Below are 10556 nucleotides of genomic sequence, written 5' to 3'. Positions count from 1 at the left end.
ATGTAAATGCGTCTACTTTGGCTGAATGGCGTATCAATTGCTTTTTTCGTGATTTGTGCCCCCTAGTGGTCAGGTGGAGTTTATAAGGTCTTTCCAAATAACATCTAAAGTTAAAAATCATAAATTTGAAGGACACTGATGCAATTTAAAATTCTAAAATCAACTTCAAATTAGTCAAATTAGAAATATAATTGCCTGCAAATTGTTTTAAACGTATAGTCAACTGTGCAAATGCCTCTCCTTATTGCTCCGTTTTCTACAGTGTTGCACGATAATGAACAAGGAATTTGTAAACACAGTAGCCTACTTTTACATGGATAATGTGACTGCTAAATGAAACATTTAAAAGTTATGATTTTAGCTTTTTACTTATATCTCTGGGGCTTTAAATTCCATAAAAACGCAAAAACTAATAGCCTTAAAGATACTTAGTTAACTTACTGTTCTTACTGTAACTTCCAACATCCTCAAGAAAAACAACCATGTGAACCATGTTCATCAACAGTTGAATCATCACTGTTTGGGCAGCAGCCATATCACCCTGTAGCCCATGACTGGTTGCCCACTAAAGCTAAGCTTGAGCCGGGTTAGTACCTGGATGGGAGACTTTCTGTGAAAATCAGGTTTCTGCCAGTAGGGGGCGCTCACCCTGTGGTCTGTGTGGGTCCTAACGCCCCAGTATAGTGACAGGGACACTTTACTGTAACAAGCACCGTCCTTCGGATGAGACATTAAACCGTGGTCCTGACTTTCTGTGGTCATTAAAAATCCCAGGATGTCCTTTGAAAAAGAGTAGGGGTGTAACCCCGGCATCCTGGCCAAATTTGCCCATTGGCCTGTATCCATCATGGCCTCCTAATCATCCACATTTATACTGATTGGCTTCATCACTCTGTCTCCTTCCACCAATAAGCTGGTGTGTGGTGGGCGGTGTACTGGGGATTTTCACTCACGCCTTCAATTTTGGACATATTTGATCATTATTCTTTTTTTAAAGAATCTTTCTGTTTTTATTAAACTCCACAGGAAGGCAGGAGCAGAACTGAACTGAAGAAGCTCAAAGGTTTGATACATTTTTGTTTGTGTTGCTTATATCTTCTCATTTCTTGACTGGGATTTTTTTTTTTTTTCAATGTGCAGTATTCACGTTTCTGTGCTCTTATGCCTCTCTTTTATTAAATGTAAACACAAACATTGGCTAGATAGACCAATATTTAGCTTGACTGTTTCAAACAATATTCACAGTGTTTTTTACTTAATCAGTTATTGATTTGTTAGTTGGCCTATTAGTTAACTTTTATTTTCAGATGTTTATAAATAGATTAATTATTATTATTATTAATAAAATATTGGTCATACAAATATTGGTAATGTCGGTCAGTCTCTATGGCAAAAACAGGGCAGAACCTCAGACCAAATAAACCACAGCAGTTTTGCTTGTGTGCTTTTGTTTAATTAGCATATATATTGCAAAAGTCAAGCTCGGCTGTTGAAATCTACTGCTTCTCTTCTCCTCTTCTGGATGTGATGTCATAAACCACTATGGCAACAGTAGCCACGCCCACCACAGCAGAGATGACCAATCGAATCACAGCTTCAGTGAAACTGCAACATTGGACAGAGTCTGAGGACAGAAGACTGATTCAATGTTTGGATTAAATGTACTAGTGTAGTACCGCTCACCGCTGACTTACCTGGACATGGTTGGCAGAGTTCAGTGTTGTTAAGAAGTTTAGTTTGGTTGCTGATGGGATTGTTGAGCACACAGCTGTAGGAATCATCCAGACACTCAATCTCCAGAGTTAGAGAGATGCAGTTGTGGAGACCAAACACACTGATGCTGGAGAATAAACTGTTTCCTTTGTACCAGGAGAGAGTCACATCACTCACATTCACCGCTGAACACATCAGGACACATTTTGAGCTTGATGATGAAGGACGTTCACTGGTAATGACAGGGACCACCAAATGTGACAAATCCCTTCCTATAATAAAAACAAACACGTTCCAGTATGAAAAAAACTATGTGAGAAATAATATTAAACGTTTTTTATTGCAGTATTATTCAATGTATTCACGTAATTTACACTAAAACAGAAAGACAGGGCGGGGCATATCAAAAAGCTCCTCCCCTTTAAAAAACTAAAAAAAACAATAGTTTTTCGTTTGTATCACAGCCGCCCTTTTTTTCCTCTTAATTTCTACAACCATTTCTCCTACTGATCTCCTCCATATCACTAAAGCGAAACTAGACTTCATTCAGATTCTAGAGAGCATTTGATTGGACAGAAAATCTGATGAGAAGCTGAAGTGAAGTGATGTCATCAAAATCATTGATCCTATTGAGAGACTTTAAGTTTTGAGTGCTTATATCTTCTAAATGCGAATTTCGTCATTGTTTTAGAGCACACTAGCTTATAGATAACAGTAAGACTAACATATTCATACTAAAAGCCAAAAAAAACGTCAATTTTGGTTTCATGGGGACTTTAATTTAACACTACTTTCATGTTTATTGTATGACTCCGTGGACCTCTCGTTTCATAAAAATGCGAATGCCGCCATCTTGCTTGTCATCTAGCGATAATGTAATAAAAATGACCTCATTTAGCTAAATGAAAGACTTTTGCTGTAATATTGTTTTGCACATTAAAACTGACCTTTTTCCACTTCTATTAACATTGTAACTTGTTTTTTTTTCCTATAAAAAACTGAAACACTTTTACTTAGACAAAATCAAATGCAGATTTGCTTTTACAGTATAACTGTCAATATTATAACAGATGGAGGTTAATCTCAATTTTCGACCAGAGTAAATTTGCATAATCAGTGTAGGCCTATGTTACCTTTTTTAACTCTTTTTTTCTTTTCTTTTTTTTCTTCTAGGCCTAAAGAAGTTTAAAAACAGATGGGCAGAAAGAATGGCTCAAAAGAAAATGTCATCTAAATGTTATAAATTGTAATTTTGACAAACGAGACATTTCAAGACTGATTGTGATCTATGAGGACAGGGCAAAAAAAACTAAAACAATATCTGAACTGCTCACCATAGACGTTCACATTAAAAATCTTGTTTGAAACTTTGTTGGCACGGGCGATGAGTAGTTCATACAGTCCATTCTGTGTAGTTGTGATACTTGTGATGGTGAGCGACCCGGTTTTGTTGTCTAACTGGAGTCTGTCTCTGAAAATCTCAATGCCATCAGGAAAAGAGATGACCTGCTTAGTCATTTGGGCTATACAAATGTCTGAACTTCTAAGCCAAATCCACTGTACGCGTTCATCTGTCAGTATTTCAGTACGTCCAGTGTGTAGAGTGACCGAACCTCCCTCCATCGCTGATACCGTCTCCGTTCCACCTGTCTGAGGACCAAACACACCTGGAGAACAGACAAGAAACCATTCCAGTTATTAAATGTGGTGCTCAAGCTCAACAAATGCTGCTCTGTATTACTTGTTGATAAATTAGATAAATTTGATTTCATTGGTTAACTGTTCCTTTATGAACTCTTTCAAAAGCCAGATACTGTAATATATATATATATATATATATATATATATATATATAAACAGCAAGAATTAAAAGACATAAAAACTTACCCACTAACAGCCAAATGTTTAAGCCAAAAGCACATGTGTAAGCCATATTTTTCAGCAGTTGGATGACCGATGCTTTGGCAGTTTTCTGTGAAAATGATTGATTCTTGATATAATAATGCAGGTGAGGGGTTTAGTTGTGCAAATGCAGAACTGAGAACCACTGCTTTTAATTCTGACTACAGGAAGACTTGGGCGTTGCTATAGGGTTTCTGGGCCCCTGATAGTTTAGTGCATATGGGGGTCGTGTAGTTGTTAACTAAAGAAACCTGGGCTACAACACTACTTTCACGACTTCTCATTTCACACTAACTGAACTATTACTGTCGTTCTTTGACCATCATTTCCTCTTTCGACATTCCAGAACCACGCACAATGTGTTCAGTGTTTGTGGTGTCATAGTCTTTAAGTTCAGAATGAACAATAATTGAATTTAATCAGTCATTTTAATCTCAAAAGAGTAAAGTGTAACTTTTCTTAAAGGAACATGTCACCCATTTATTTACCCTCAAATTGCCATGATTGTTTGATGAAGGTTCAGTTTATTGCCATTCACACAAACATTATTATACATTTTAATTTAATACATTTGATAAAGTCCAGAGTCTGTGGTTCTTATGTTCCTGATGGTCAGAGATCCAGTTTGATTGTCGATCTGTAGTCTGTCTCTGAATATTTGATCATCTCATAATATATCATTTCACTTGTCTTCTTATCAAGCCGAATGACTCTATACAAGTATCTTCAGCTGCAAGTCTCCACTCTATAACTTAGCCTATATATAACGTCTGTGTATATCACTAACATAAGTGTGTAGAGCAGGGCTACTCAAGTTCGGAGGCCAAGTGGGCCACATTTAAACCACATAAAATGCCACAAAGAGCCACAAATTACAACTTTCGGTTACACTTTATTTTAAGGTGTCATTGTTACAGTGTAATTAAACATTTAAGTAGGCTACTGAGTAATATAAAGTATACATGCACTTAATATAGGGTTAGGGTAGGATATTACCATACATATTATGGACGACAGCTCTGTAATGGGAGCGCTCAATAGCTTGCTTTATATTTATAACACATTGACATTAAGAATAAACGTTTTGTTTTTCATGCTTCGTTTTTAACGTACGCGCAGTCTCGCGCATTTCGAAGAGATTTTAACCTCTTATACTGTCTATGATTTTAACAGGTGCTCGACACATGCGCACTAGAAAGATTCTTCCTTGTCCAGTCTCTGTGCTTTTTCGCTCCAAAAGTTAGGATAAAAATGTCTTTGTACTCGTTTAAAACAGAGTTGCAGGTATCTTTTAATTTCCCTCACACAAGCGCTCATCAACACGGGCGGCTATATTGTTTGTTTTTAGAAAAAAAACCCCAGTCTTTTCAGACTGTGAAACAATGGCCCGTTTCAGTGCTGACACCTTGTGGACAAACTAAATTAGTGCAATAACAATTCAAAGCGAATGTGCAAAGTGCCGAACATTGTTAGTTGTGGTTAGAAAATGTATTTTCAAATTTCCATGTTTACATTAAAATATTAATTTCCTATCCTGAATTTGTAAAATTATATGATATTTCTAGGTTTTCCATGACTGTCATTCAAGGACTGACTGTGATGTTCTCCGCTTCTTTTCAGCTCTTCTGGATCTGATGTCATAAACCACTATGGTAACAGTAGCCACGCCCACCACAGCAGAGATGACCAATCGAATCACAGCTTCAGTGAAACCACAACAGAGAACAGAGTCTGAAGACAGAAGAAGAGGTTTTATTGAGAACCTGCACCTACTTTATGACAAACTCACCAACAACATCTCAACTGGAAGCAAAACCATTTGTCTGTGGTACTTCTGTAAATATCTATTATTATCACCGCTGATGTTCAGTAGGCCTACCTGCACATGTCTGACAAAATTGACTGATGTCCAGATGTTTGGTCTGGTTGCTGATGGGATTGTTCAGCACACAGCTGTAAGTGTTTTTATCCTGATATTCTACATCCAGAGGTAGAGAGATGTTGTTGAGATCAGACACACTGATGCTGGACAATAAACTGATTCCTTTGTACCAGGAGAGAGTCACATGACTCACATTCAACACTGAACACACCAGTGAACAATTCTGACTTGATGATGATGATGATGATGAACAGTTTGAAGAGTCTCTGGTGATAACGGGAATGGGCAGACGAGCTGAAAAATATATATTTTTACAAACAAGTTAAATTCATAGAGGGTGAGTAGTGTATACAGACAGTCAATGTTTGTGAGGACTTTCTTAATTCATATTTAATTATTAATTTATGATTTGTTCCTTATTTATCATTCATTCATTCATTGATATTCATGTGTTCATGTATTCTCCAAGAATATGTATAATGTACTCACATGTTCATATACGTTAAGAGATATATCTTAGGTACTTGTGTTTTGTTAGACATTGGATGTATTCCAAATACTGTCTGAGTAATGTTTCTCAGAATTAGTAATTCATTGTACTTGGTGTGCTTTTCCAGAAACGGTGCTTGCAAGATGTTAGATATGGTATTTGAAAGTGCTTGCTTCGCTTTCTTTGTTCTGAAGGTGTCAAAACCACACATAGCCTATCTATTTCCATCTATCTTTGCAAGCGTAGCATTCATGCTGAACAAGCCATTACACCGATAATGGATAAGTCTGTTAGACCTTTTCTTATCAGATTATTTTTTAGATTTTCTAGACCTTCTGTTTGAGTTTATCACAGCAAGCTTTCAAAGGAACAAATGCATAAATACTGTCATGTGTCAACTATTATTGTGGCATACGTACAATAATTTAGCAGCACTTGTTGAGGATGGGGCATATCAAGCTCAATACTCACCATAGACAGTAACATTGAATAACAGCCTGGATTCCATTATGAGTTCATAAAGTCCAGAGTCTGTGGTTCGGGTGTTCCTGATGGTCAGAGATCCAGTTTGATTGTCGATCTGTAGTCTGTCTCTGATTCTCTTCTCGTTAAAATATGTAATATCAGGTCCTCCTCCATTAAATTGAATGATTATAATAGTACCTTCAGGTCCAAATGTCCACTGTACATAAGGTTTATATCTGACAGTATCATCAGTGTGAAGAGTGACAGAATCTCCCTCCATCACTGACACTATATTTACTCCATCTATCAGAACAAAACACACATGGATAACTAGATCAAAAGGACAGTTCACCCAAAAATGAATGTTCTGTCGTCATGTAGGCCTAATGAAGTATAGAGTAACAGTTAATGAAAAACCTCTAGCAAATCAAAGCCAAAAAAACTTTTAACTCACCAACCAAATGTAATAAATACAAGAAAATAAATGCACAAAACATTGTTCAACTGCATGAGATAATGGAGGAAGTCTAATAAAGGAACTCTTCTGTCAGCAACTCCTCCAACCGTACTTTCTTTGGCTAAAAGTCTGTTCCTTAATCTCTAGTCATGTGTTACTGACATTTCATGTTAATATGTAGCAAAACAACACTATTTTTTGACAGTGAATATGTGAATGTGATTGATGAGATGGCTATTCTCCCATTTTAATCGAACGTTTGGCACCCCAAAGACTTGCGGTCATTTATGTGGAAAAGGAAATAATTTGCACATTTAGCAGACAAATTTACAAGATTGTGGTCACTGTTAACATATTTTTGTATTTATTTGTATTTTTCACAATCTGTATTTGGGTTACATTGGGCCATTTTCACCATGTCTGATTGTCTATTTCAGATGGGGGAAAATATCCATATTTACAGTCAGTTTACAATTTTGATTCTGTATTCGATAAGTGTTTGTCATAAAAAGGACAAAATAGTCGATTCCTCAACTTTAGCGCTATTGGATTCAACTCTACAAAAAGAAACTATTGTATGGAGATGACTCTATAGTTTATGAATCCTTAGGAATTGATTCTTTTGTTTTAACACATTTTTTTTTTTTTTATGTTTTGATTGACTAATACCAGCGAATTAGTGGTTGGGCCACTTTTTGTACAGAGCGTTACACAGTATTTGTTAATATGTGTCTCCCCCTAAGCTGCTACTGATTTGTTCGTGGTTTAGTGTGTAACTTTTGCACTAATTCCAGCGCAGTCTGTTTTGTGAAATTCCTCATTTAAAACGGAAGCAGCGACTCGAATGATGTAAGGCTATATGTCATTTAAAGGGAAAATTGTGAAATATCTCTATACACTAGACAAATTTGGACATTTGGACTTTGTGTCATGTAAAAAATTCAAAATAAAAATAAAACAATTAGTGTGTGATAACTACTGCTACTGCAACCTTTAGAGATGACTCAATATTTACAATGTTTAAAAATGTAATTCTGTTTATAAGGCCTAAATGTTAAAGGGGTGGTTGATTATGATTTCACTTTTTTAATTTTAGTTAGTGTGTAATGTTGCTGTTTGAGCATAAACAACATCTGCAAAGTTACAACGCTCAAAGTTGAAAGCAAAGGGAGATATTTCCTTTTAAAGAAATCGTTTTTTTAAGGACTACAACAAACGACTGGAAGGGACTACACAACATTCCTCCAGGGTTTGTGATCACTAACCCTGAAATTTACATAAACCCGCCCCCGGGAACGCCATTTATAGATTATCATGACAGAATATGCTAATCAATGACTAGAAGATAACTACACATAACCAACTAATCATTAAGAAATGTCCTGTTGCATTCTACATGTTGTCACTTCTTCTTGAGTCTCTCCATCATTGTCTGACTCTGGTTTTGAACATAAAAGCCTAAAAGTTGTAGAAATTTTCAGTGCATGTCTGTGTGAGGTTAGCCTGACTACATCAGACTTCGTACTTCCGCTCAATTTCAGTTCGCTTCTGTACTCAGTCTGAGATAGCGACCTATCTCCCAGTTTTCCTCCGGCCTGAAAACAGCCGGGCCAATCAACGAACAGAGGGCGGGCTGAGAGCCGTGACGTAGACGCTGATTGTACCGTGGATGCGTAGATTTACTTCACAAAAGTCGTTCACAGCCATGTTCACTCCGGTATTTCGCTTGATGGTTTTGTTTTCGCATCATACATGTGTTTACAGTGGAAGTTCGATCCGCATAACACACGTCATAACCAAACGTTATGTGATTGATATGTGATTTTAAACTCTAAACAATATCAATAGTTTATGAAAAATTTTACAGCAGAAAAAAAAAGTATACTCAAATTTCCATTATGTTTTCATTAAGACTTTATTGATTTCCTGTCCTGGAATTGTAAAAATTATCTGAAATTTCCAGGTTTTCTATCATGGTGTTATTCATGGACTGACTGGGATGTTCTCCGCTTCTTTTCAGCTCTTCTTGATCTGATGTCATAAACCACTATGGTGACAGTAGCCAGGCCCACCACAGCAGAGACGACCAATCGAATCACAGCTTCAGTGAAACCACAACAGTGGGCATGGTCTAAAGACAGAAAAAGAGGTTTTATTGAGAACTCACCAACAGCATTTCAACTGGAAGCAATTGCTGTAACAGATCTCTGACATATCTCACTCCTCAAGAGCACCCCCTATTTTCAGGATGGGTTCCAGTCTACATTTGTCTGTGGTATTTATATATAAATGTAGTAATATCACCGCTGATGTACCTGCACATGTCTGACAGAATTGACTGATGTCCAGATGTTGAGTCTGGTTGCTGATGGGATTGTTCAGCACACAACTGTAGGTGTTGTTATCCTGATATTCCACATCCAGAGGTAGAGAGAGACTGATGCTGAGATCAGACACACTGATACTTTGTACCAGGAGAGAGTCACATGACTCACATTCAACACTGAACACAGCAGTGAACATTTGGACACTAATGATGATGAACCATTTGAAGAGTCTCTGATAATGACAGGTATGGGAAGACGAGCTGGAAACATGAGAGAATAATGTAAAATAAACTATGATATACTATAGAAATATTCTGGGATAAACGAATTTAAAGTGCCCCTATTATGTTATTTTAAAGTCTCCTAATTTTGTTTTGGAGTCTCCTACATGCTTACATGCATCAAAGGTCAAAAAACACTTTCATTTTCTCATAATATACATTGCTCATCACCACACTGTTCAATGATTCTGAAACGACTCGATGGATGAATCAGTCCCTCTAAATCCCTCCTTTCCGAGAGCCTGCTCTGCTCTGATTGGCCAGACAGCTCAGTCTGTTGTGATTGGTCTACCACATACAGCGCGTTTCGGAAGCTAACTCCGATAACGAAACATTGGAAGAACTAGTCATTCAACCCGAACCTTCATCGCAAGGTCGACTTGAGCAGGACGTTTCTCAGTGATGCGCTACTCAGTTTGAGGCACATTATATGAGATATTTTAACTGTAATTCCTCTACATTAGCATTAACAAGTGTATGTCCATCAACAAAACAATGTGCATATTTTTAATTTATTGCAGTCCATATAACAGTGCATAACGGGACTGATGTAACAAATGTTTGTAAAACAAATCTTGCTCCAACCTTTATATTTACTTAAAGTAGTAAGAACGACAGACAATCTGCATTAATAGACATAGTTTTAGGTAATAGTGGCCCACATCTGATTAGCATAAACTATTTCAGTAAGTGAATCCGGCAGTCGTCAGTAAAATAACGTGTTGTGGGCTGGTCAAGGTGTTCGCAGGTGGAAAATGTACAACATAGATGGGCATTAATTTATGCAAATGTTTCTTCTAGGGACGTAGAACCGTAAAGCTGCAGGATTCGAGTTAAAAACGACTCGTATTGGCGGTTCAGAGTCGATTCTTTCTTTTGGGACACAATAACTTTATTGTGAACTTTCGACTTTACAACTTATCAGAACGTTTACATTCACAAACCGCTATATTACACACTGCATGAAAGGGAATATTTAAAAAACCATAATAGGGGCACTTTAATATCAACCGTATCCGTGTCCTGCTGTCAATTAATA

At 37.0% G+C, this 10556-nt stretch overlaps 1 protein-coding gene across 1 annotated transcript; it reads right to left on the bottom strand.

Annotated features, from left to right (window-relative positions):
* Nucleotides 1-1431: 1431 nt before the first annotated feature.
* Nucleotides 1432-5621, bottom strand: LOC309475277 (uncharacterized protein). Its single transcript, XM_082137994.1, has 6 exons — nucleotides 5495-5621; nucleotides 3601-5346; nucleotides 3048-3380; nucleotides 2847-2888; nucleotides 1695-1985; nucleotides 1432-1624 (listed from the first exon to the last, which is right to left on the bottom strand). The coding sequence occupies exons 2-6, from the start codon at nucleotides 3644-3646 to the stop codon at nucleotides 1497-1499; spliced, it is 840 nt and encodes a 279-aa protein (XP_081994120.1). The 5' UTR covers nucleotides 3647-5346; nucleotides 5495-5621; the 3' UTR covers nucleotides 1432-1496.
* Nucleotides 5622-10556: the final 4935 nt, after the last annotated feature.

The sequence above is a fragment of the Leuciscus leuciscus genome (assembly GCF_965113295.1).
Source record: "Leuciscus leuciscus genome assembly, chromosome: 15".
Classification (NCBI taxonomy): domain Eukaryota; kingdom Metazoa; phylum Chordata; class Actinopteri; order Cypriniformes; family Leuciscidae; genus Leuciscus; species Leuciscus leuciscus.
Note: the sequence above shows the minus strand (reverse complement) of the source record. Positions and strands in the feature narration are given on the sequence as shown.

What these genes read in the sequence shown, in the direction of transcription:
- LOC309475277 (XM_082137994.1), bottom strand. Translation starts at nt 3,646, where the DNA reads ATGGCTTACACATGTGCTTTTGGCTTAAACATTTGGCTGTTAGTGG. An exon ending in TTTTAATGTGAACGTCTATG is followed by an intron (nt 2,889 to 3,047) that starts GTGAGCAGTTCA and finishes AAACTTCTTTAG; the next exon opens with GCCTAGAAGAAAAAAAAGAA. An exon ending in ACTCTGCCAACCATGTCCAG is followed by an intron (nt 1,625 to 1,694) that starts GTAAGTCAGCGG and finishes TTCTGTCCTCAG; the next exon opens with ACTCTGTCCAATGTTGCAGT.